At 43.9% G+C, this 27,074-nt stretch overlaps 1 protein-coding gene across 1 annotated transcript; it reads left to right on the forward strand.

The window, feature by feature from the left end:
• The first annotated feature begins 414 nt into the window (after window positions 1-414).
• On the forward strand, window positions 415-27,074 carry LOC141171738 (NADH dehydrogenase [ubiquinone] 1 alpha subcomplex subunit 3-like). The gene is made up of 5 exons (XM_073655382.1): window positions 415-464; window positions 16,143-16,231; window positions 24,638-24,769; window positions 25,982-26,059; window positions 26,777-27,074. The coding sequence occupies exons 1-5, from the start codon at window positions 415-417 to the stop codon at window positions 26,866-26,868; spliced, it is 441 nt and encodes a 146-aa protein (XP_073511483.1). The 3' UTR covers window positions 26,869-27,074.

Here is a 27,074-nt window from a genome sequence, read left to right on the forward strand (position 1 = left end):
CCAGCGATGATTGGGCGTCGGCGTCACAACAACTGCACCAGAGTCCCGGGACCAGGAGTGCTGACACGGAGCAGGCACAGGAGGGGAGTATAGGCTTTTTCATTTTATCAGCGCCAAACATTTAGTTCAAGAAGGGGTTTTTCTAGTAGTGCACAACCCCTTTAAGCTGCTGAGCCACCAGCTCTAGTGATGTAAAAGGGAGACTTTTGTTATTGTGTAGTATGGTGAGGACATCTGCAGAAAACAAAAAACACAGTATATATGCAGTCTGTGAACACGACCTTACAGATACAAGAAAGCCGGATGTCGTATAGTGAAGCTACATAAAGATGAGACAGTTCTGGCGGCTCCGACAGTGAATGAGGACCAAAAAATAATCCACAGGTCCCAACTAGAGATGAGCAGGACGCACAGATGACGGCGCGCTGCCCGGACAAATCAAAAGCCGCCGGGGACGCTGGAAGGTAAGAGCTTCACGGCCTCCTGTTCAGCCGCCAGGTAACCCTGATCTGGACACTGGACAAGAGACCCAGGAATCCATCCAGTCATCTCTAGTCCCAACTGTCCCCGATATAGAGGACAGCCCCAGATTTGGGTCTACACCCTGCAGTTTCGAGCGTCTGCTGAATGTCATCCACTACCACCGCCCCTCTGACAACTCCTCTTGCCAGGGGAGAAAGAAATGGTAAATGAGCGTGGATTGGGGTGTGGCCAAAATTTGCTGCAATGCGCACTGCATGATCTGTCCCTTTTTCTGTCCCTCAAAAGTTGGGAGGTATGTATTCATGAGGAAGGGGAATCACCTGCCTGTTAGTTCTTCGACCCATAGTAAAAAATGTAAATAATTCTGGATACCCCATTTAAGCCTACCCAGTCTTTTTTGTTTGCCCCTCCCAAAAATAATGCCCCTAATGAAGCCCCTTAGTGTTCACACCAAATGTAATAGCTCGTTTATGGCTTCAATGAAGTATAACACCCCAAAGATACTAATGGCCCCCTACAGACTGTATGATGCCTCCACAGTGATCTCCACGCAATGATGCCCCCACATGAGGATTCCCCTAGCGCCCCCACACAATTATACTTGCTCCAAAGTGTAATGCCCCCATAGTCCACCACCGCACTTTATAATTCCCTCAGTGACCACACACATATAATGCCTCATGTGCCCCCACACAATGATACCCACCACACAGTATAAGACCCCCACACAATGAGACCTACCACACAGTATAAGGCCCCCACAGTCCCCACACACATTATGATGTCACCTACACTTTATGTCCTCAAGGCCCCTCAAATAATGATGCCCCTACAGTCCTACCCCACACAATATGATGCCCCTAATTCCCCCACCAGTCTATTACCAGCGCAGGAGTCTTGATGAAATGAGGCCATTAGGCCTCCTGCGCCAAACCTCAGGCGACAGAGGTAAAGATGCAGATACAATTGAAATTCGGACATGCACCCTTCTTCAGGACTGCCCTACAATCATAGGACCGTCCAGAGGGAAACCGAATGGTTGGAGGCATGTATTTTGGAGTCATGTAGCAGGAAAGACACTCAAAAAATACATCTGCAATGATCAGCTGTATAGACTGGACGGTTAAATATGGTTGCACATTTTAGGTATTGGTGATTACACTGAAAGAGCAGGTTACTATGAGGCCTCCATCCTCCCTTCTTGTGAGGAACACATGGGTCAAGTGGCAGAAGTAGTTCTTCATAGCAGGCAAGTGAGGACCTACAGCAAGCGTGACCTATACTAGATAAGTCCGAGTGTGGCCAGACATGAGGGTTAAAGTGAAGACAGGCCGGGCTGGGACACATTATCGAAAAAAAACTATTATTCACATAGAGCAGGATCTCAGATACTTGAAAACCAAAAAACAAACTAAATCTCTAAAATGTAACTTTTATTAATATTTTAAAAGCATGCGGACTCACAACAAGACATGTAAAATATCCCCATGTGGATTGGTCACATTGCATAAGGGTATCTACATATATATTTAGGTAGTTTAGATTAAAGATGTCCTTAATAATCCTTGGCAGTCACACTACCCTATTGCGAAATATCTATTATCTAATAATATAACGCCCTCGATAAATATATATACTCCCGAATACCCTAAAGAACAAACTACCAGTAGTACAAATATAAAGAGAATAAAGCCATAAAACAATAATATACAGTATATACCACCATAATAAGCGATTTAAATATAAAAAGAAACACGGTGTCTCAAAAAATCACACATGATTGGTTCCAAAGGACCAAAGTGGGGTCAGATGAAGCTACAGAAGGTCAACTGTGCATTGAGTCCTTTAGAGACTCCAACCAATATATCCAACATGTTCCTCGTTGGAGTATTTTCTTGTCCCAATCTCCCTTTCTATCTGGTGGTTTGATAACTTCTATGACACAAAATGAAATACATCCCGCATCACCACCATGTTCAAGATTTACATGCCATGGCACTGCCGAAAAACCATACAGTCCAGCTAGTACTAGTACAGACGGGACTTGATATTATGAGCTCTTAACCTTTTCTAGATGTCATGGTAGCCCCTTCTAAAAAGAACTAATTTGGGATGAGATGCAAACGATCTCCAGATCTGCCATTATTGGTTCAAAATAAATAAATACGATGCATCGGAAATAAGAAAATAACACACAGCCAGTGTCTGTCAGTGTACAATTCGTGTCTGCCCTCAAATCTCAAGCAACAAGTATTTTATTACACCCCCAGGAGAAAGGGGAATGACTAATACATTACCTAAGAAAGTATTTGAATTGGGAATAACAAAATCGTAAATTATGGATCCTGCAGAAGTCCTTGAACTGGCTCCTTCCAATTAACTATACTTTTAAAAACTAAGTGTCATACTAGGTATGGAAAGAACCCAGCACATGCCGATGGGAAAAGGGGGAAAGCCCAGTACCTAGGGAAAGGGAGAGTGGAGACCCCTAAGAAGATCTAACAACACTCTGACTCCCCTATCGTCTCTAAATAGGTTCCGCACCCATCGCCGAGCAGGATACCTTAGCCCTGGCTGACCCTAGAGCTATGTCTTAGCTAGGGAGGGGGAAGGGTGAGCACTAGTCAGCGCCAATGCAACTAAAGACAAACAAGGGAAACAGACAATGGGATACACTTAGCTTTGAGAAGACACCAGAGAGATCACGACCACAATCCACAAAGGAACTCCAAGGAGAATCTAGCTGACTGCTAGAATACCAGACCTGAACAGAGGAATTTACTCTATCACCAGCAAGTCTCTGGAGAAACTGAGTGCATTTAAAGATCCAGCATGGGTGTGTCAATTAGCAGCAGAAGATGGAGATCACAACTGGGTCCTAGAGAGGGAAAGATGGTGAAAGGATCAAGAAGGTGTCTGCAAGGCCAAGCGTAGCGACCTTCTACGGCCGGATGCAGAATGACTGTCTGTGACACCTGACACACTAGTGACACAAACAAGGAAAACTTTAAAACAAAGACACCTCTATATCAGAGACAATGCCCTATGTTATTGCTTTTATCAACCCTTATAAAGCTAATACTAAAATACAAAATGATCAAAGATATATAGGTAGATTTAATTGTCTAAATAATAATCACAGCAAAGTATAAATATTTACCATAAGATAGTGATGGTCCAATTAGAGATGTAATATTATTCCGGTGGTTTCTGACTCTCAGAAAAATATTTGCGGGGCCCCAGTCCAGTGGCTATTTTGGTAGTCCATGGCCACCAAAGTACAGCCGTCCAAAACTCCACACACCTACCAAAATCCCTGGCTGTGAAATTTGATTAGCCAGTCTTGTGAGCTGCAACGATGACGTATAATCGAATGAAGAGCCTGGGATTCTGCACCGCAGGCTTAGTAGTGTCTGGTCTTGGTATTGCAGCTGTGCTCCATTCACCTGTATATGTCAAAGCCACAATAACAGTCACTAATGATACAATGACGTTCAACAGGTGCACTGAGTTAGGCCTGCCCAACATAGCATTGATAGCATAGATAGGTCATCAATTTTCAAGAATGGGATTATGAACAATCCAATATGGTTGCCTGTCCTGTACCTTCCAATATTCTTTCTACTTCCCAGGCAGGGGCTTATATAGAAACTATAGCAGAAGTCCTAATTGGGCTCTCCATAAACAAAAACAATTATAATAACAATAATAATATTCGGTGGGGTCACAGAAGAGCAGATCTCACAACTTTGTAGGACTCACAAAGCCATTTCCCCCAATTGAAACCCATAGATTCCCCATTCATTGCCCCCATAAAGTATGATGCCAACAAAAGTGTCCCCAGACACAGTATGATACCCCCATGGTGAATTCCTCCACATGTGCAGTATAATGACCCTACTACACCCCACCTCAATTCCACCGTCAAAGTATGGTGACCCCAACACAGTATAATCCCCCAACTGTGACCCCCACACAGCTCTCCGTGCACTATGATAGGCCTACAAACAGTATAATGGCCCGCACCAGCGATCCAAACAGTATAATGCCCCCCTCACCTCTCTACACAGTATTATGATGGCCCCAACACAGCCCTTCACACTGTATAATGGCTCCCACTAGCCCTGAAAACAGTATAATGGCCACAAAAACACAGCCAGGCAGAATAATGACGCCCAAAAAGCCCTCCACACAGTATGATGAACCCCACACAAACCTTCAAGCTGTACAATTGATTGCATATAACATAATGGCCCCACATAACCCTCCATACAGTATAATAGCCCCCACATAGCCCTCCAAATAGTATAATAGCCCCCACATAGTCCTCCATACAGAATAATGGCCCCACATAGTCCTCCATACAGAACAATGGGCCCAAATAGTCCTCCATACAGTATAATGGGCCCCACATAGTTCTCCGTATAGAATAATGGCCCAACATAGTCCTCCATACAGAATAATGGCCCCACATAGTCCTCCATACAGTATAATGGGCCCCACATAGTCCTCCATACAGAATAATAGACCCCAAACAGTCCTCCATACAGTATAATGGTCTCACATAGTCCTCCAAACAGATTAATAGACCCCACACAGTCCTCAATACAGTATAATGGCCTCACATAGTCCTTCAAACAGAATAATGGCCTCACATAGTCCTCCATACAGAATAATAGACCCCACACAATCCTCCATACAGCATAATGGCCTCACATAGTCCTCCATCCAGAATAATGACCTCACATAGTCCTCCATACAGAATAATAGACCCCACACAGTACCCTATACAGTATAATGGCCTCACATAGTCCTCCATACAGATTAATAGACCCCACACAGTCCTGCATACAGTATAATGGCCTTACGTAGTCCTCCATACAGGATAATGGCCTCACATAGTCCACCATACAGCATAATGGCCTCACATAGTCCTCCATCCAGAATAATGGCCTCACTTAGTCCTCCATACAGTATAATGGTCTCACATGGTCCCCCATACAGTACAATGGGCCTCACATAATCCTCCATACAGAATAATGGCCTCACATAATCCTCCATACAGAATAATGGCCCCACATAGTCCTCCATTCAGAATAATGGCCCCACATAGTCCTCCATACAGTATAATGAGCCCCACATAGTCCTACATACAGAATAAGAGACCCCACACAGTCCTCCATACAGTATAATGGCATCACATAGTCCTCCATACAGAATAAAAGACCCCATACAGTCCTCCATACAGTATAATGGCCTCACATAGTCCTCCATACAGATTAATAGACCCCACACAGTCCTCAATACAGTATAATGGCCTCACATAGTCCTTCAAACAGAATAATGGCCTCACATAGTCCTCCATACAGAATAATAGAATAGACCCCACACAATCCTCCATACAGCATAATGGCCTCACATAGTCCTCCATCCAGAATAATGACCTCACATAGTCCTCCATACAGAATAATAGACCCCACACAGTCCCCCATACAGTATAATGGCCTCACATAGTCATCCATACAGATTAATAGACCCCACACAGTCCTCCATACAATATAATGGCCTCACATAGTCCTCCATAAAGAATAATGGCCTCACTTAGTCCTCCATACAGTATAATCGTCTCACATGGTCCCCCATACAGTATAATGGGCCTCACATAATCCTCCATACAGATAATGGTCTCACATAGTCCTCCATACTGTATAATGGACCCCACACAATCCTCCATACAGCATAATGGCCTCACATAGTCCTCCATCCAGAATAATGACCTCACATAGTCCTCCATACAGAATAATAGACCCCACACAGTCCCCCATACAGTATAATGGCCTCACATAGTCCTCCATACAGATTAATAGACCCCACACAGTCCTCCATACAGTATAATGGCCTCACATAGTCCTCCATACAGAATAATGGCCTCACATAGTCCTCCATACAGAATAATAGACCCCACGCAGTCCTCCATACAGCATAATGGCCTCACATAGTCCTCCAACCAGAATAATGGCGTCACAAAGTCCTCCATACAGTATAATGGTCTCACATGGTCCCCCATACAGTATAATGGGCCTCAGATAATCCTCCATACAGAATAATGGCCTCACATAGTCCTCCATACAGTATAATGGGCCCACATAGTTATCCATACAGAATAATGGCCCCACATAGTCCTCCATACAGTATAATGGGCCCACATAGTCCTCCATACAGAATAATGGGCCCACATAGTCCTCCATACAGTATTATGGGCCTCACATAATCCTCCATACAGAATAATGGCCTCACATAGTCCTCCATACAGTATAATGGGCCCACATAGTTCTCCATACAGAATAATGGCCCCACATAGTCCTCCATACAGTATAATGGGCCCACATAGTCCTCCATACAGTATAATGGGCCCACATAATCCTCCATACAGTATAATGGGCCCCACATAGTCGTCCATACCGTATAATGAGCCCTACATAGTCCTCCATACAGAATAATGAGCCCCACATAGTCCTCCATACAATATAATGGCCCCACATAGTCCCCCATACAGCATAATGGGCCCACATAGTCCTCCATACAGTATAATGGGCCCCACATAATCCTCCATACAGTATAAAGGGCCCACATAGTCCTCCATACAGAATAATGAGCCCCACATAATCCTCCATTCAGAATAATGGCCCCACATAGTCCTCAATACCGTATAATTGGCCCCACATAGTCCTCCATACAGTATAATGGGCCGCACATAGTCCTCCTTACAGTATAATGGGCCCGCATAGTCCTCCATACAGTGTAATGAGCCCCACGTAGTGCTCCATAAAGTATAATGGGCCCTCATAGTCCTTCATACAGTATAATGGGCCCCATATAGTCCTCCATACAGTATAATGGTCCCTCATAGTCCTCCATACAGTGTAATGAGCCCCAGATAGTCCTCCATACAGTATAATGGCCTCACATAGCCCTCCATACAGTATATTGGCCCCACATAGTCCATCCATACAGTATAATGGGACTTCATAGTCCTCCATACAGAATAATGTGTCCCACATAGTCCTCCATACAGTATAATGGCCCCACATAGTCCTCCATACAGTATATTGGCCTCACATAGTCCTCCATACAGTATAATGGTCCAACATAGTTCTCCATACAGTATAATGGGCCCCACTTAGTCCTCCATACAGTTTAATGAGCCCCAGATAGTTTTCCATACAGTATAATGGCCCACATAGTCCTCCATACAGTATAATGGGCCCTCATAGTCCTCCATACAGTATAAAGGGCCCCACATAGTCCTCCATGGAGTATAATGGCCCCACATAGTCCTCCATACAGTATAATGGGCCCTCATAGTCCTCCATACAGTATAATGGGCCCCACATAGTCATCCATGCAGTATTATGAGCACAATATTGTCCTCCATATAGTATAATGGGCCCCACATAGTCCTCCATACAGTATAATGGGCCCCACATAGTCCTCCATACAGTATAATGGCCCCACATAGTCCTCCATACAGTATATTTACCCCACATAGTCCTCCATACAGTATATTGGCCCCACAAAGTCTTCCATACAGTATAATGGCCCCACATAGTCCTCCATACAGTATATTGGCACTACATAGTGCTCCATACAGTATAATGGGCCCACATAGTCCTCCATACAGTATAATGTGCCCCACATAGTCCTCTATACAGTATAATTGCCCCACGTAGTCCTCCGTACAGTGTAATGAGCCCCACATAGTTCTCCATACAGTATAATGGCCCCACATAGTCCTCCATACAGTATATTGGCCCCACATAGTCCTCCATACAGTATAATGGGCCCACATAGTCCTCCATACAGTATAATGGCCCACATAGTCCTCCATACAGTATAATGGGCCCCACATAGTCCTCCATACAGTACTATGGGCCCCACCTAGTCCTCCATACAGTATTATGGGCCCACATAGTGCTCCATACAGTATAATGGGACCACATAGTCCTCCATACAGTATAATGGGCCCACATAGTCCTTCATACAGTATAATGGGCCGCACATAGTCCTCCATACAGTATAATGGGCCCACATAGTCCTCCATACAGTATATTGGCCCACATAGTCCTCCATACAGTATAATGGGCCCCACATAGTCCTCCATACAGTATAATGGGCCCCACATAGTCCTCCATACAGTATAATGGGCCCACATAGTCCTCCATAAAGCATAATGGGCCCACATAGTCCTGCATACAGTATAATGGCCCCACATAGTCCCCCATACAGTATAATGGGCCCTCATAGTCCTCCATACAGTAAAATGGGCCCACATAGTCCTCCATACAGTATAATGGGCCCCACATAGTCCTTAATACAGTATAATGAGCCCACATAGTCCTTCATACAGTATAATGGGCCCACATAGCACTCCATAAAGTATAATGGGCCCCACATAATCCTCCATACAGTATAATGGGCCCACATAGTCCTCCATACAGTATAATGAGTCCCACATAGTCTTCCATACAGTATAATGGGCCCACATAGTCCTCCATACAGTATAATGGGCCCCACATGGTCCTTCATACAGTATAATGGGCCCACATAGTCCACCATACAGTATAATGGACCCCACATACATAGTCCTCCATACAGTATAATGAGCCCACACAGTCCTCCATACAGTATAATGGGCCACACCTTGTCCTCAATACAGTATAAGGAGTCCCACATAGTACTCCATACAGTATAATGGCCCACATAGGCCTCCATACAGTATAATGAGCCCCATATAGTCCTCCATACAGTATAATGGGCCCACATAGTCCTCCATACAGAATAATGGGCCAACATAGTCCTCCATACAGTACAATGGGCCCACATAGTCCTCCATACAGTATAATGGGCCCACATAGTCCTCCATACAGTATAATGGGCCTACATAGTCCTCCATACAGAATAATGGGCCCACATAGTCCTCCATACAGTATAATGAGCCCCACGTAGTCCCCTATACAGTATAATGGGCCCTCATAGTCCTCCATACAGTAAAATGGGCCCACATAGTCCTCCATACAGTAGAATCGGCCCCACATAGTCCTCCATACAGTATAATGAGCCCACATAGCCCAACATACAGTATAATGGGCCCATAGTCCTCCATACAGAATAATGGTCTCCACATAGTCCTCCATACAGTATAATGGGCCCCACATAGTCCTCCATACAGTACAATGGGCCCACATAGTACTTCATACAGTATAATGGACCCACATAGTCCTCCATACAGTATAATGGCCCCACATAGTCCTCCCATGCAGTATAATGGGCCCACAGAGTACTCCATACAATATAATGGCCCCACATAGTCCTCCATACAGTATAATGGGCCCACATAGTCCTCCATACAGATTAATGGGCCCGCATAGTCCTCCATACAGTATAATGGGCCCCACATAGTCCTCCATACAATATAATGGGCCCACATAGTCCTCCATACAGTATAATGGGCCCACATAGTCCTCCATACAGTATAATGGGCCCCACATAGTCCTCCATACAGTAAAATGGGCCCCACATAGTCCTCCATACAGTATAATGGGCCCACATAGTCCTCCATACAGTATAATGGATCCTACATAGTCCTCCATACAGTATAATGGGCCCACATAGTCCTCCATACAGTATAATAAGCCCACATAGTCCTCCATACAGTATAATGGACCCACATAGTCCTCCATACAGTATAATGGGCTGACTTAGTCCTCCATACAGTATAATGGGCCCCACATAGTCCTCCATACAGCACAATGGGCCCACATAGTCCTCCATACAGTATAATGAGCCCACATAGTCCTCCATACAGTATAATGGGCCAACATAGTCCTCCATACAGTTTAATGGGCCCACATAGTCCTCCATACAGTATAATGGTCCCCACATAGTCCACCATACAGAATAATGGGCCCACATAGTCCTCCATACAGTATAATGGGCCCCACATAGTCCTCCATTGAGTATAATGGGCCCACATAGTCCTCCATATAGTATAATGGGCCCCACATAGTCCTCCATACAGTATAATGGGCCCCACATAGTCCTCCATACAGTATAATGGGCCCCACATAGTCCTCCATACAGTATAATGGGCCCACATAGTCCTCCATACAGTATAATGGCCCACATAGTCCTCCATACAGTATAATGGGCCCCACATAGTCCTCCATACAGTATAATGGGCCCCACATAGTCCTCCATACAGTATAATGGGCCCACATAGTGCTTCATACAGTATAATGGGACCACATAGTCCTCCATACAGTATAATGGGCCCACATAGTCCTTCATACAGTATAATGGGCCGCACATAGTCCTCAATACAGTATAATGGGCCCACATAGTCCTCCATACAGTATAATGGCCCACGTAGTCCTCCATACAGTATAATGGGCCCCACATAGTCCTCCATACAGTATAATGGGCCCCACATAGTCCTCCATACAGTATAATGGGCCCACATAGTCCTCCATAAAGCATAATGGGCTCACATAGTCGTCCTGCATACAGTATAATGGCCCCACATAGTCCCCCATACAGTATAATGGGCACTCATAGTCCTCCATACAGTATAATGGGCCCACATAGTCCTCCATACAGTATAATGGGCCCCCACATAGTCCTCCATACAGTAAAATGGGCCCCACATAGTCCTCCATACAGTATAATGGGCCCACATAGTCCTCCATACAGTATAATGGATCCTACATAGTCCTCCATACAGTATAATGGGCCCACATAGTCCTCCATACAGTATAATAAGCCCACATAGTCCTCCATACAGTATAATGGGCCCACATAGTCCTCCATACAGTATAATGGGCTGACATAGTCCTCCATACAGTATAATGGGCCCCACATAGTCCTCCATACAGCACAATGGGCCCACATAGTCCTCCATACAGTATAATGAGCCCACATAGTCCTCCATACAGTATAATGGGCCAACATAGTCCTCCATACAGTTTAATGGGCCCACATAGTCCTCCATACAGTATAATGGTCCCCACATAGTCCACCATACAGAATAATGGGCCCACATAGTCCTCCATACAGTATAATGGGCCCCACATAGTCCTCCATTGAGTATAATGGGCCCACATAGTCCTCCATATAGTATAATGGGCCCCACATAGTCCTCCATACAGTATAATGGGCCCCACATAGTCCTCCATACAGTATAATGGGCCCCACATAGTCCTCCATACAGTATAATGGGCCCACATAGTCCTCCATACAGTATAATGGCCCACATAGTCCTCCATACAGTATAATGGGCCCCACATAGTCCTCCATACAGTATAATGGGCCCCACATAGTCCTCCATACAGTATAATGGGCCCACATAGTGCTTCATACAGTATAATGGGACCACATAGTCCTCCATACAGTATAATGGGCCCACATAGTCCTTCATACAGTATAATGGGCCGCACATAGTCCTCCATACAGTATAATGGGCCCACATAGTCCTCCATACAGTATAATGGCCCACATAGTCCTCCATACAGTATAATGGGCCCCACATAGTCCTCCATACAGTATAATGGGCCCCACATAGTCCTCCATACAGTATAATGGGCCCACATAGTCCTCCATAAAGCATAATGGGCTCACATAGTCGTCCTGCATACAGTATAATGGCCCCACATAGTCCCCCATACAGTATAATGGGCCCTCATAGTCCTCCATACAGTAAAATGGGCCCACATAGTCCTCCATACAGTATAATGGGCCCCACATAGTCCTCAATACAGTATAATGAGCACACATAGTCCTTCATACAGTATAATGGGCCCACATAGTCCTACATACAGTATAATGGGCCCCACATAATCCTCCATACAGTATAATGGGCCCACATAGTCCTCCATACAGTATAATGAGTCCCACATAGTCTTCCATACAGTATAATGGGCCCACATAGTCCTCCATACAGTATAATGGGCCCCACATGGTCCTCCATACAGTATAATGGGCCCACATAGTCCACCATACAGTATAATGGGCCCCACATATATAGTCCTCCATACAGTATAATGAGCCCACACAGTCCTCCATACAGTATAATGGGCCACACCTTGTCCTCCATACAGTATAAGGAGTCCCACATAATACTCCATACAGTATAATGGCCCACATGGGCCTCCATACAGTATAATGAGCCCCATATAGTCCTCCATACAGTATAATGGGCCCACATAGTCCTCCATACAGAATAATGGACCCACATAGTCCTCCATACAGTACAATGGGCCCACATAGTCCTCCATACAGTATAATGGGCCCACATAGTCCTCCATACAGTATAATGGGCCTACATAGTCCTCCATACAGAATAATGGGCCCACATAGTCCTCCATACAGTATAATGAGCCCCACGTAGTCCCCTATACAGTATAATGGGCCCTCATAGTCCTCCATACAGTAAAATGGGCCCACATAGTCCTCCATACAGTAGAATCGGCCCCATATAGTCCTCCATACAGTATAATGAGCCCACATAGTCCAACATACAGTATAATGGGCCCATAGTCCTCCATACAGAATAATGGTCTCCACATAGTCCTCCATACAGTATAATGGGCCCCACATAGTCCTCCATACAGTATAATGAGCCCACATAGTCCTCCATACAGTATAATGGGCCCACATAGTACTTCATACAGTATAATGGACCCACATAGTCCTCCATACAGTATAAAGGGCCCCACATAGTCCTCCATACAGTATAATGGCCCCACATAGTCCTCCCATGCAGTATAATGGGCCCACAGAGTACTCCATACAATATATTGGCCCCACATAGTCCTCCATACAGTATAATGGGCCCACATAGTCCTCCATACAGTTTAATGGGCCCGCATAGTCCTCCATAAAGTATAATGGGCCCCACATAGTCCTCCATACAATATAATGGGCCCACATAGTCCTCCATACAGTATAATGGGCCCACATAGTCCTCCATACAGTATAATGGGCCCCACATAGTCCTCCATACAGTAAAATGGGCCCCACATAGTCCTCCATACAGTATAATGGGCCCACATAGTCCTCCATACAGTATAATGGGCCCCACATAGTCCTCCATACAGTATAATGGGCCCACATAGTCCTCCATACAGTATAATAAGCCCACATAGTCCTCCATACAGTATAATGGGCCCACATAGTCCTCCATACAGTATAATGGGCCGACATAGTCCTCCATACAGTATAATGGGCCCCACATAGTCCTCCATACAGTACAATGGGCCCACATAGTCCTCCATACAGTATAATGAGCCCACATAGTCCTCCATACAGTATAATGGGCCAACATAGTCCTCCATACAGTTTAATGGGCCCACATAGTCCTCCATACAGTATAATGGTCCCCACATAGTCCACCATACAGAATAATGGGCCCACATAGTCCTCCATACAGTATAATGGGCCCCACATAGTCCTCCATTGAGTATAATGGGCCCACATAGTCCTCCATATAGTATAATGGGCCCCACATAGTCCTCCATACAGTATAATGGGCCCCACATAGTCCTCCATACAGTATAATGGGCCCCACATAGTCCTCCATACAGTATAATGGGCCCACATAGTCCTCCATACAGTATAATGAGCCACACATAGTCCTCTATACAGTATAATGGCCCACATAGTCCTCCATAGAGTATAACGGGCCCACAGAGTCCTCCATACAGTATAATGGGCCCACTTAGTCCTCCATACAGTTTAGTGGTCCCCACATAGTCTCCATACAGTATAATGAGCCCCACATAGTCCTCCATACAGTATAATGTGTCCAACGTAGACCTCCATACAGTATAATAGGCCCACATAGTCCTCCATACAGTATAATGGGCCCACATAGTCCTCCATGCAGTATAATGAGCCCACATAGTCCTCCATACAGTATAATGGCCCACATAGTCCTCCATACAGTATAATGGGCCCACATAGTCCTCCATACAGTATAATGGCCCACATAGTCCTCCACACAGAATAAAGGGCCCACATAGTCCTCCATACAGTATAATGGGCCCACATAATCCTCCATACAGTATAATGGCCCACATAGTCCTCCATACAGTATAATGGGCCCACATAGTCCTCCATACAGTATAATGGCCCATATAGTCCTCCATACAGAATAAAGGCCCCACATAGTCCTCCATACAGAATAATGGCCCCACAGAGTCCTCCATACAGTATAATGGGCCCACGGAGTCCTCCATACAGTATAATGGCCCCACATAGTCCTCCATACAGTATAATGAGCCCCACATAGTCCTCCATACAGTATAATGGGCCCACATAGTCCTCCATACAGTATAATGAGCCCCACATAGTCGTCTATACAGTATAATGTCCCACATAGTCCTCCATACAGTATAATGGGCCCCACATAGTCCTCCATACAGTGTAATGAGCCCCACATAGTTCTCTATACAGTATAATGGCCCACATAGTCCTCCATACAGTATAATGGGCCCACATAGTCCTCCATACAGTATAATGGGCCCCACATAGTCCTCCATACACTATAATGGCCCAAATAGTCCTCCATACAGTATAATGGGCTCACATATTCCCCCATACAGTATAATGGGCCCTCATAGTCCTCCATACAGTATAATGGGCCCCACATAGTCCTCCATACAGAATAATGGCCCACATAGTCCTCCATACAGTATAATGGGCCCCACATAGTCCTCCATACAGTATAATAAGCCCACATAGTCCTCCATACAGTATAATGGGCCCCACATAGTCCTCCATACAGTATAATGGGCCCACATAGTCCTCCATGCAGTATAATGGGCCCCACATAGTCCTCCATACAGTATAATGGGCCCACATAGTCCACCATACAGTATAATGGACCCACATAGTCCTCAATACAGTATAATGGGCCCACATAGTCCTCCAAATATATTTATTGCATTTGTTTCTAGCACTCAGTGCACACAAGGGCCCGGCCTTCCTTCCTGTGAGCTGGGTATTAGGTTTATGTAGCTTCCTATCCCTGTGTCCATAGTCGGCCCCGCTCCTGCTCGGCCCTCATTCACATTGAGGTAATTTTTTTATTACCAGAGATTAGAACTGTTCTGATTGGGTACTTTTATTGGTGCCCACCTTGTCGTGGTGGGATGGCTTTTATGCTTTTTTTTATCAAAAATGGTGTGAACTATTGCTTTTTCTTACAGCAGGGTATAGGCTCATTTTGTTTCTGTTAGGTTTTGCCTTATGACCAGTGTGAACGTGCGCCTACAAGCTGCATGTATACCAACTCCAGCTCATTGCTTTACGTTGGCTGCAGTGCCACAGACTAGACGGTCCTTCTCTCTTGGCGGCAGAGGAGCGAGTTACCACTGCGCTGCTATTAGGCCTTAGGTCTGGGTTCACACTACGCTTATTGCGCATGTCAGGGGCTCCATTAGACTCCACTTCAGTAAGAGGGATGTTACCAGACTCATCGTCAGAAAGCATCTGCTCTAGCAGGGCTGCGGGCTGAGCCCGGAAAATAAGCCCCGCCCTCTGACATGTAGAAGACTACAATTCCCGGCAGTCATAGCGTGCCGCACTTCCGCTTCCGCTCGCAGGTCAGAGGGAAAGGTGGAGGTGTTCTCCCTAAGTGTCGGTCAAGGAGACTCCTGGGATTCGCAGGTGCTGGGCGTTACGGTGCTGACAGGTGTGGGCTCGTGCAGGGCCGGGCAATGACGGTCGGGTGAGAGGGCTCCGTGACGTCATGTCATTGCCCCGTCCACACTGACAGCAGCCGGGACTCGCTCACCCCAATAGCTTCTTTTTTTGTAATATGTTTATTGGCAGTGAATTATAACACTACTATGATATATATACATATATATATATAGTTAAAAAGAATATATCTGTATATGCAAAATATCTACTATATAATCGGCTTATCCCGTCTGTCCGTCCAGGAAATCCCGCTTCGCTGATTGGTCCGGCCGCGGCCAATCAGCGACGCGGTATTTCAGAACAAGATGGCGGCCGCTAGCGGCTCATCTGGCGCATGGAGGTCAGCGGCGATGCAGCCGGGAGATGACTGGTGCTAGCCGGTCATCTCCCGGCTACTCGCAGCAGAAGTAACCCGACCGGCGGCCTCGCTCCCCGGTTCTCCCTTCACACTTGCCATCGGGAGATCAGCGGGCCCTAGCCGCTGATCTTCCCGACGGTAGCCGCATGGAGGTCAGCGGCGATCTCCTGGCTTAGCGCCGGTCATCTCCCGGCGGCTCTCAGCGGAAGTACCCGCACAGACAGCGCCACTCCACAGTCCTCACTAACACGGTTTGCTATTTGCGGCTGCAGCCAAGGGGGTCTCCTGTTTCACGTTCCACGGTGAGAGATGGGCTGTGGGCGGGGTTATCCCCCATCCCGTCACACCCGGCATCCACCGCACGCGCATTCATTGACAGAGCGCGCGGTGGATGCTGGGTGTGACACGATGGGGGTTAACCCCGGCCACAGCCCGTCATTCACCGTGGTACGCGGAACAGGAGACCCCTGGCTGCAGCCGCAAATAGTCATGATGTAAGCGGAAGCAGGAGCCAGCTGCAGCCGGGGGAATTACGTGCTGGCTGTGCGTGGTCAGCGATGTTGTCACAAGCAGTATTGACAACGTGACATAATTGCAAAATTCATTAGGGGCCCTGGGGGGATACATTGGGGGGTTAATTTAACCCCTTTACAACCCAAGGTGGTTTGCACGTTAATGACCAGGCCAATTTTTACAATTCTGACCACTGTAATTTTATGAGATAATTATTCTGGAACGCTTCAACGGATCCCCCTGATTCTGAGAATGTTTTTTCGTGACATATTGTACTTCATGATTGTGGTAAAATTTCTTCGATATCACTTGCGTTTATTTGTGAAAAAAATGGAAATTTGGCGAAAATTTTGAAAATTTTGCAATTTTCAAAATTTGAATTTTTATGCCCTTAAATCAGAGAGATATGTCACACAAAAGAGTTAATAAATAACATTTCCCACATGTCTACTTTACATCAGCACAATTTTGGAACCAAAATTTTTTTTGTTAGGGAGCTATAAGGGTTAAAAGTTGACCAGCGATTTCTCATTTTTCCAACAAAATTTACAAAACCATTTTTTTAGGGACCACATCACATTTGAAGTCACTTTGAGAGGTCTTTATGACAGAAAATACCCAAAAGTGACACCATTCTAAAAACTGCTCCCCTCAAGGTGCTCAAAACCACATTCAAGAACTTTATTAACCCTTCAGGTGCTTCACAGGAATTTTTGGAATGTGTAAGAAAAAAATGAACATTTAACTTTTTTCACAGAAATGTTACTTTAGACCCAATTTTTTTTATTTTTGCAGGGGTAACAGGAAAAAATGGACCCCAAAATTTGTTGTGCAATTTCCCCTCGGCACGCAGTTACCCCATATGTGGGGAAAAAACACTGTTTGGGCGCATGACAGGGCTCGGAATGGAAGGAGCGCCATTTGACTTTTTGATTGTAAAATTTGCTTGAATAATTAGCGGTCGCCATGTTGCGTTTGGAGAGCCCCTGATGTGCCTAAACAGTGGAGCTCCCCCACAAGTGACCCCATTTTGGAAACTAGACCCCCCAAGGCACCTATCTAGATGCATAGTGAGCACTTGGAACCCTCATTTGCTTCACAAATTGATTCGTAAAAATGAAAAAGTGGAAAAAAAAATACTTTTTCATTTTTACGAATCAATTTGTGAAGCACCTAGGGGTTCCAAGTTCTCACTATGCATCTAGATAGGTGCCTTGGGGGGTCTAGTTTCCAAAATGGGGTCACTTGTGGGGGAGCTCCACTGTTTAGGCACATCAGGGGCTCTCCAAACGCAACATGGTGTCCGCTAACAATTTGAGCCGATTTTCCATTCAATTTGTTAGCGGACACCATGTTGCGTTTGGAGAGCCCCTGATGTGCCTAAACAGTGGAGCTCCCCCACAAGTGACCCCATTTTGGAAACTATACCCCTCAAGGATTTTATTAAGGGGTATAGTGAACATTTTGAACCCAGAGGTACGACACAGAATTTGATAACATTAGGTCATCATATTGAATAAGTTGTCATTACTCTTGAGCGCAAGTGCTCACTACTTGAGTTTGCATCGGGTACTCAGGTATGCACCATGTATCACGGGTGCTCAAGTGAAATGCTCGAGTCCCCGCCCGCATGTTTCACGGTTATTAGACACCCCAAAAAAACCACGCGGGGATCGCTCGTGCATGGCAGGCAATCCCCGCGAGGTTTTTTTGGCCTAGAAGCATATGGGGCGGAGACTCGAGCACCCGCGATGCTCAGTGCATACCTGAGCACCCGATGAAAGCTCAAGTAGCGAGCACTTGTGCTCAACACTAGTTGCCATATCGTCATTTTTTTTTTTTTTTTTTTTTACTTTTGAAAAAAAAACAACCCCAACCCTAACATTAGCACAACCCCAACCGCAGCCCTAGCGTTTATTTTTTACGCCGTTCCTTGTGCGGTATAAGTGATGAGATTACTTTATTCTTCGGGTCGGTGCGATTACAGCGATACCAGAATCATATCGGGTTTTTATGATTGACAGCTGTCACACACTAAAAGACACATTTTGTAAAATCTAGTTTTTGCATCGCCATATTTTGGCCGACAGAGTCATGTGATGGCTTGTTTTTTGCGGGATGAGTTGACATTTTTATTGGTGCCATTTTCAGGCATGTGACATTTTTTGATCGCTTTCTATTCCAGCTTTTGGGAGGCAGAATAAACAAAAACCAACAATTCAGGAATTGTTTTTTTGTTTTTTTTTTATTCTGTTCCGCGTGTGGTAAAATTGATAAGGTAGCTTTATTCTTCGGGTCAGTACGTTTACAGCGGTACCACATTTATATCGTTTTTTATGGTTTGGCGCTTTTACACAGTAAAAGCTATTTTATAGAAAAAAATATTCTTTTGCATCGCTTTATTATGAGAGCTGTAACTTTTTGATTTTTCGGATGATGGAGCTGTATGGTGGCTTGTTTTTTGCGGGACGAGATGACGTTTTCAGCGGTACCATTTTTATTTATATTCGTCATTTTTATCGCGTGTTATTCCATTTTTTGTTTGGCAGTATGATGATAAAGCATTGTTTTTTGCTTTGTTTTTTATTTTATTTTTTTTACCGTGTTCACTGAAGGGGTTAACTAGTGGAATAGTTTTATAGGCCAGGTCGTTACGGACACGGCGATACCAAATATGTGTACTTTTATTGTTTGTTTTATTTTCATAATAATATTTATTGATGGGTACATTATATTTTTATTTTTAGTGGATTATTTTTTTTATTTATTTTATTTTATTTTATTTATTTTTTTCACTTTCTGGGAGTTTTTACACTTTTTTACTTTGTCCCACTGTGGGACTTTCACTTTTTTTATCCTGATCGCCTGCACAGCATAGGGATGGAGCACCATCCCTGTGCCATGCAGGCAGTCAGCGCTGGACAGGGAGAAGATAGTTTGGAGATGCACTGCGCATGTCCAAACAATCTTACTGCTGTCTGGTGACACGGATGTTGTCATGACGACATCGGGTCATCATGGCAACACCCGGGAAGCCGCGGCAGACAGCGCTGGAGGCCTGAAGAGGAGGTGAGTATACCGATCACCTCCCCTTGCCTCCGCAATGCTGCGATCGACTTCGATCGCAGCATTGCGGGGGTTAATGTGCTGGGAGCGGTGCGGGACTGCTCCCTGCACATAGTACCGGGTGTCAGCTGTGACAATCAGATGACACCCGGCGGCGATCGCGCCAGCACAGCCTGTGTGCGCGCGAGATCGCGATGACGTACTAATACGGGTCAGGCTCTTAAAGCCCAGGGCACTGACGCGTATTAGTACGTCATGGGCTTTAAAGGGGTTAAAGTAGTGCACAACCCATTTAAACACTGCTTCGCTGATTAGTCGCGCCCGGTCGGCCGCATACATATTGTAGAATACCCGATGCGTTAGAATCGGGCCACCATCTAGTATATATATATATATATATATATATATATATTATACAAAAAGAACAAGGAAAAGTGATTTTATGTGTGTACAAAGTAATTTTTTTATCCTATATATTTACATTTATTTTTCTTATGTGTGTAATATATGTACACATATATACATAATAATACACGCATATACACTGTGTTCCAAATTATTATGTAAATAATATTTTCTCAGATTTTCCCAAATTACCTATATGAATTGCAGTCATTGTAATTTTCCAGTCAAATAACTATTAGAGTACAATTGAAAGGTTTTTGTACAAACTGCCTATGATAACAGTATATTTTTAAAAAAATAAAAATCTCAAACTGCATTCAAAATGCATGTTCCAAATTATTATGCACAGCAGAGTTTTCAACCTTTTCATTTTAATAAAGAACAAAAAAATGGTCATTTTTGAAATTATAAGCATTAGCAGGTTATTACAAACTGAAATCAAACAGTTTTCCACTCAAAATGTTATTCTAGATGATCTTACATTTGCACATAGGACCCCCTGTTCGAAAGGAGCTTCTGAACTCTCTCGTCCATTGAATTTGTCAGGTTTTGGATGGTTTCTGCTTTAATTGTTTTGCATGAGGACAGAATACCCTCCCAGAGCTGTTGCTTAGATGTGAACTGCCTCCCGCCATCATAGACACTCCTTTTGATGATGCTCCAGAGGTTCTCAATGGGGTTGAGGTCAGGGGAGCATGGGTGCCACACCATAAGTTTGTCCCCTTTTATACCCATAGCAGCCAGAGATGCAGATGTGTTATGTGCAGCATGAGACGGGGCATTATCATGCATGAAATGATCTCGATGGTCCAGATGGATGGAGTGGAGGATGGCTGGTTGATAAACACCCAATGCAAACACGGCTACGGCGCTAACAAGGAGGAGGTGGAGTAATGTTTTGGGCTGGAATCATGGGGAGAGAGATTGTCGGCCCTTTTAGGATCCCTGAAGGGGTAAAGATGAACTCCATAATGTATGTTGAGTTTCTCAAACAGCACTTCCTTCCATGGTTCAAGAAGAAGAACCGTGCATTCCACAGCAAGATCATTTTCATGCATGATAATGCCCCGCCTCATGCTGCACATAACACATCTGCATCTCTGGCTGCTATGGGCATAAAAGGGGACAAACTTATGGAGTGGCACCCATGCTCCCCTGACCTCTACCCCATTGAGAACCTCTGGAGCATCATCAAAAGGAGTGTCTATGATGGCGGGAGGCAGTTCACATCTAAGCAACAGCTCTGGGAGGGTATTCTGTCCTCATGCAAAACAATTGAAGCAGAAACCATCCAAAACCTGACAAATTCAATGGACGAGAGAGTTCAGAAGCTCCTTTCGAACAAGCGGTCCTATGTGCAAATGTAACATCACCTAGAATGAAGTTTTGAGTTGAAAACTGTTTGATTTCAGTTTGTAATAACCTGCTAATGCTTATAATTTCAAAAATGACCATTTTTTGTTCTTTATTAAAATGAAAATGTTGAGAACTCTGCTGTGCATAATAATTTGGAACATGCATTTTGAGTGCAGTTTGAGTTTTTTATTTTTTTAAAAATATACTGTTATCATAGGCAGTTTGTACAAAAACCTTTCAATTGTACTCTAATAGTTATTTGACTGGAAAATTACAATGACTGCAATTCATATAGGTAATTTGGGAAAATTTGAGAAAACATTATTTGCATAATAATTTGGAACACAGTGTGTATATATATATATATATATATATATTATACATATATCTAGAAAAATAATACACACACTTGTGTATATATAGACAATATACATATATATATATATCAGAAAATATATGGTTGAGAAATAATATATATATATATATATATATATATATATGTATATATGTATGTATGTATATTACAGTACAGACCAAAAGTTTGGACACACCTTCTCATTTAAAGATTTTTCTGTATTTTCATGACTATGAAAATTGTACATTCACACTGAAGGCATCAAAACTATGAATTAACACATGTGGAATTATATACTTAACAAAAAAGTGTTAAAAAACTGAAAATATGTCTTATATTCTAGGTTCTTCAAAGTAGCCACCTTTTGCTTTGATGATTACTTTGCACACTCTTGGCATTCTCTTGATGAGCTTCAAGAGGTAGTCACCGGAAATGGTCTTCCAACAATCTTGAAGGAGTTCCCAGAGATGCTTAGCACTTGTTGGCCCTTTTGCCTTCAGTCTGCGGTCCAGCTCACCCCAAACCATCTCGATTGGGTTCAGGTCTGGTGACTGTGGAGGCCAGGTCATCTGGCGTAGCACCCCATCACTCTCCTTCTTGGACAAATAGCCCTTACACAGCCTGGAGGTGTGTTTGGGGTCATTGTCCTGTTGAAAACTAAATGATGGTCAAACTAAACGCAAACCGGATGGAATAGCATGCCGCTGCAAGAAGCTGTGGTAGCCATGCTGGTTCAGTATGCCTTAAATTTTGAATAAATCCCCAACAGTGTCACCAGCAAAGCACCCCCACACCATCACACCTCCTCCTCCTCCATGCTTCACGGTGGGAACCAGGCATGTAGAGTCCATCCATTCACCTTTTCTGCGTCACACAAAGACACGGTGGTTGGAACCAAAGATCTCAAATGTGGACTCATCAGACCAAAGCACAGATTTCCACTGGTCTAATGTCCATTCCTTGTGTTCTTTAGCCCAAACAAGTCTCTTCTGCTTGTTGTCTGTCCTTAGCAGTGGTTTCCTAGCAGCTATTTTACCATGAAGGACTGCTGCACAAAGTCGCCTCTTAACAGTTGTTGAAGAGATGTGTCTGCTGCTAGAACTCTGTGTGGCATTGACCTGGTCTCTAATCTGAGCTGCTGTTAACCCGCGATTTCTGAGGCTGGTGACTCGGATAAACTTATCCTCAGAAGCAGAGGTGACTCTTGGTCTTCCTTTCCTGGGGTGGTCCTCATGTGAGCCAGTTTCTTTGTAGCGCTTGATGGTTTATGCAACTGCACTTGGGAACACTTTCAAAGTTTGCCCAATTTTTCAAACTGACTGACCTTCATTTCTTAAAGTAATGATGGCCACTCGTTTTTCTTTACTTAGCAGCTTTTTTTTCTTGCCATAATACAAATTCTAACAGTCTATTCAGTAGGACTATCAGCTGTGTATCCACCAGACTTCTGCACAACACAACTGATGGTCCCAACCCCATTTATAAGGCAAGAAATTCCACTTATTAAACCTGACAGGGCACACCTGTGAAGTGAAAACCATTTCCGGTGACTACCTCTTGAAGCTCATCAAGAGAATGCCAAGAGTGTGCAAAGCAGTCATCAAAGCAAAAGGTGGCTACTTTGAAGAACCTAGAATGTAAGACATATTTTCAGTTGTTTGACACTTTTTTGTTAAGTATATAATTCCACATGTGTTAATTCATTGTTTTGATGCCTTCAGTGTGAATGAGAAGGTGTGTCCAAACTTTTGGTCTGTACTGTGTGTATATATATATAATATATAAATATATATATATATATATATATATATATATATATATACACACACATACAGGAAAAATATACCGGTATGTGGTTAAACAAATAATTTCGTTTTGTGTCGTTAGCGTCCGCCACTTGTTCGCTTTAAGTCAGTTTGTTTTTTTGTTTTTGGGGGCTAAGAGAGGTGATTAAAACTTTTTTTTTTTTTAATTTTGAAGGGAACCTGTCACCATGAAGATGCAGTCTAATCTGCGGGCAGCATGTTATAGAGCAGGAGGGGCTGAGCAGATGGATATATAGTTTTGTGAGGAAATATTCACTTTAACCCGTGTTTTCATCATTTAATCTTCGGCACTTTCTGGGGTTTTGGTCCAGTGGGCTGTCCTGTCGGTGGGGTGGTCCTGTCGGTGAGCGACAGCCTTCCATATATGAATGCATACAGAGGTAGCTGTCAGTCACTGATAGGACCGTCCACTGGACCAAAACCTGTCAGAGGGAATCGATCACTCATCTCAAGTATGAGGGCCGTCATAGAGATGGATTGGGCATGTTGAATTTTGGTGCCTCATCCTTTTACAAGCTATAGGCTGTAAATTGCTTCATCATCTTATTTTCTTCTTTGTTTTGTTTCTTAAAGAAGTGGGAGCGTTCCTCAAAAATGCCTGGAATAAAGAGCCCGTTGTAACTGTGCCCGTTGGCATCGGGATTTTGGGTAAGATCTCCTGGCATAGAATTAAAAAGGCTGAGTGTATAGGGACTTGCTCTAGATAGCCCAGGTACGGTCCAAACAGTGCTGACAGTGTCTAAGGACTCATCCCACCCACAAAGGGACTGGCACTCGCCCATATGGACTATGGACGTGCAGCGCTTTGAAATATAAATCCATCAACACCTTTATATCTTCTATCTGTTGCTGCATTCCTGAGAAATCAGCATTCAAATGCAAATGAAGCTTTAAGTGTTCTGGGCGTGACATAGCACTCCGAGGTTGTTTTCCCATCCAGCACCAGAACCTTTAGATTGATTGATGGCTTACTGTTTGATATCACACAGACAGCTGTCAGTCAAGATAAGGGGGCTTATGCTGGGGCGGAAAACAACCTCTAGAGGCTGAGGCTCGGGAAGTGCTCTGTCACACCCTGAGCACTTAAAGACTCATTTTCATATGAATGAAAAAACGAGTTATTTGGGAATGCAGCAACAGATAGAAGATATAAAGGTGTCAATGGATTTACATTTCAAAGACCTGCATGCTCATGTATACAGTTTGGAGGGGGTGGGGGGTTCATCTTACTGACAGATTCCCTTTAAGGGTTTTTTAAATGTCGTATTGCTAAGATATCACTGGTGGGGCTGACCTCTGTGAGCGTCCCTGGCTTTTCTACCATAGATTACCAACAATAACAATGATAACCTATCCTCTTGATTTAGTCTTTTAAAGTTTTTTTTTCCACTTATGGGGCCAATTTCTTTTATTTTTTTTACCTAAATTCATGTATTTAAGGTTAAGTCATTTTGGATTTGATTAAAAATTTTCCACCGTCCTCCTTACAGGCTCTTTTTTTTCACCACACTTTGATCTCTGCTACACTTTGTGTTGATAAATCGGCTCAGAAACACACTGCCTGCAGACCATCATAGTGAGCTCACCGACAGATTCTCAGTTAACTCTTTCTGCAGCCTGTCAGACAGTGCAGTCCAGAGGCAAATGGTGCAAAATGTTGAATGCAACCCAATTGCATAAATGATTATTCGCTCCAATAATATGCATTTAATATAAAAAAAATTGGTCCCCAAAGGTAGATGGTTCCTTTTAATTTCAGATACGGGGGTTTGTCAGAGCTCCAGCATTTCCCATACAGCCCTTGTACATGAGTGTGCCGTGTTCTGATGAGACAATAATTTGTCACCTTTCTCGTTGCAGCCGCTATTACCCCTTTCGTCAGTCCTTATACAAAATACACCGCCATGTACAACAAAGCTGTACCCTACAGTTACCCAGGTGAGAGAGGTTTCATGTCTCTGACTGATGGACCATATTAAAGTGTACGTCTATGGGCAAGAACCTTTGCTAGCTCCTGAAAAAAATGTAAAAAAAATTCTGGCAAATACAGTATTTTCTCACTTTTCTTTATTTTTAAAGCAGGTCAGCTCAGAAAATACCGGAAGAAGTGTAGGTCGTAGACAGCTGAATAAAATGATACCTTGATATCTACGATCCGATGTGTTATTCCAGAGAAACCCACTTTTTTTCTTAATATGTAAATGAGCTGTTAAGATCTATGGGAGGGACATAGCTCTCCCTGAGAATCTGCCTCCAGAGCTTAGTTTACCAGCATGAGACATGTAATGACTGACAGTCTGATCTCCTGATCTACATGTCTCACACTGGTAACCCCCCTTTCATTTACAATAATCTCAGGAGGCAGATTCTCATGGAGATCTATGTCCGGCCCCTAGATCTTAACACCTCATTTACATATAAAGAATAATGTGTATTTCTCTGGAATAATACATCGGATCACAGATATCAAGGTATCATTTTATTCAGCTTCCTATGACCTACATGGCCATATAGATGCCCAGATCCTACTGACTGATGCCCTTTAATGTGCTGCACGTATCATACACCATACAAGATGAGATTCCCTCTTTGCAGGCTGGGATGCAGTAAGATTCCAACGTACTTCATTGTTTCATTAATGTGTTTTTCTATCAGTTCCTGTTCGGGATGACGGGAACATGCCGGATATCCCCAGCCATCCCTGCGACAAAGTTGGGCCTAACTTGGATTGGCTGAAGAACCTGTAATTGTGAAGACCCCGTCTGTGTCTCCTTAGCAACCTTCTATGGACTTGTTAGGTCTGATGGTCACACATTGCACCGCGTCAGCCAGGAATGCCGAAATAGGAGTAAATTATTCTTCTGGAAGAGCGATGTGTAAAGGACGTCTGCTTCTCCAGAATTACCGCCTAGTATTGTATCATTAACACAATAAATCTACTTTCCCAATAGAA

Source organism: Phyllobates terribilis, unplaced genomic scaffold, assembly GCF_046119375.1.
Source record: "Phyllobates terribilis strain yellow unplaced genomic scaffold, ASM4611937v1 Scaffold_12__6_contigs__length_324123572, whole genome shotgun sequence".
Lineage (NCBI taxonomy): Eukaryota > Metazoa > Chordata > Amphibia > Anura > Dendrobatidae > Phyllobates > Phyllobates terribilis.

Coding starts and splice junctions, on each gene's coding strand:
- LOC141171738 (XM_073655382.1), top strand. CDS start 415: ATGACGGCGCGCTGCCCGGACAAATCAAAAGCCGCCGGGGACGCTGGA. Junction 465..16,142: donor GCCGCCGGGGACGCTGGAAG/GTAAGAGCTTCA, acceptor TTCCGCTCGCAG/GTCAGAGGGAAAGGTGGAGG. Junction 16,232..24,637: donor GGGCGTTACGGTGCTGACAG/GTGTGGGCTCGT, acceptor TCCTTTTACAAG/CTATAGGCTGTAAATTGCTT.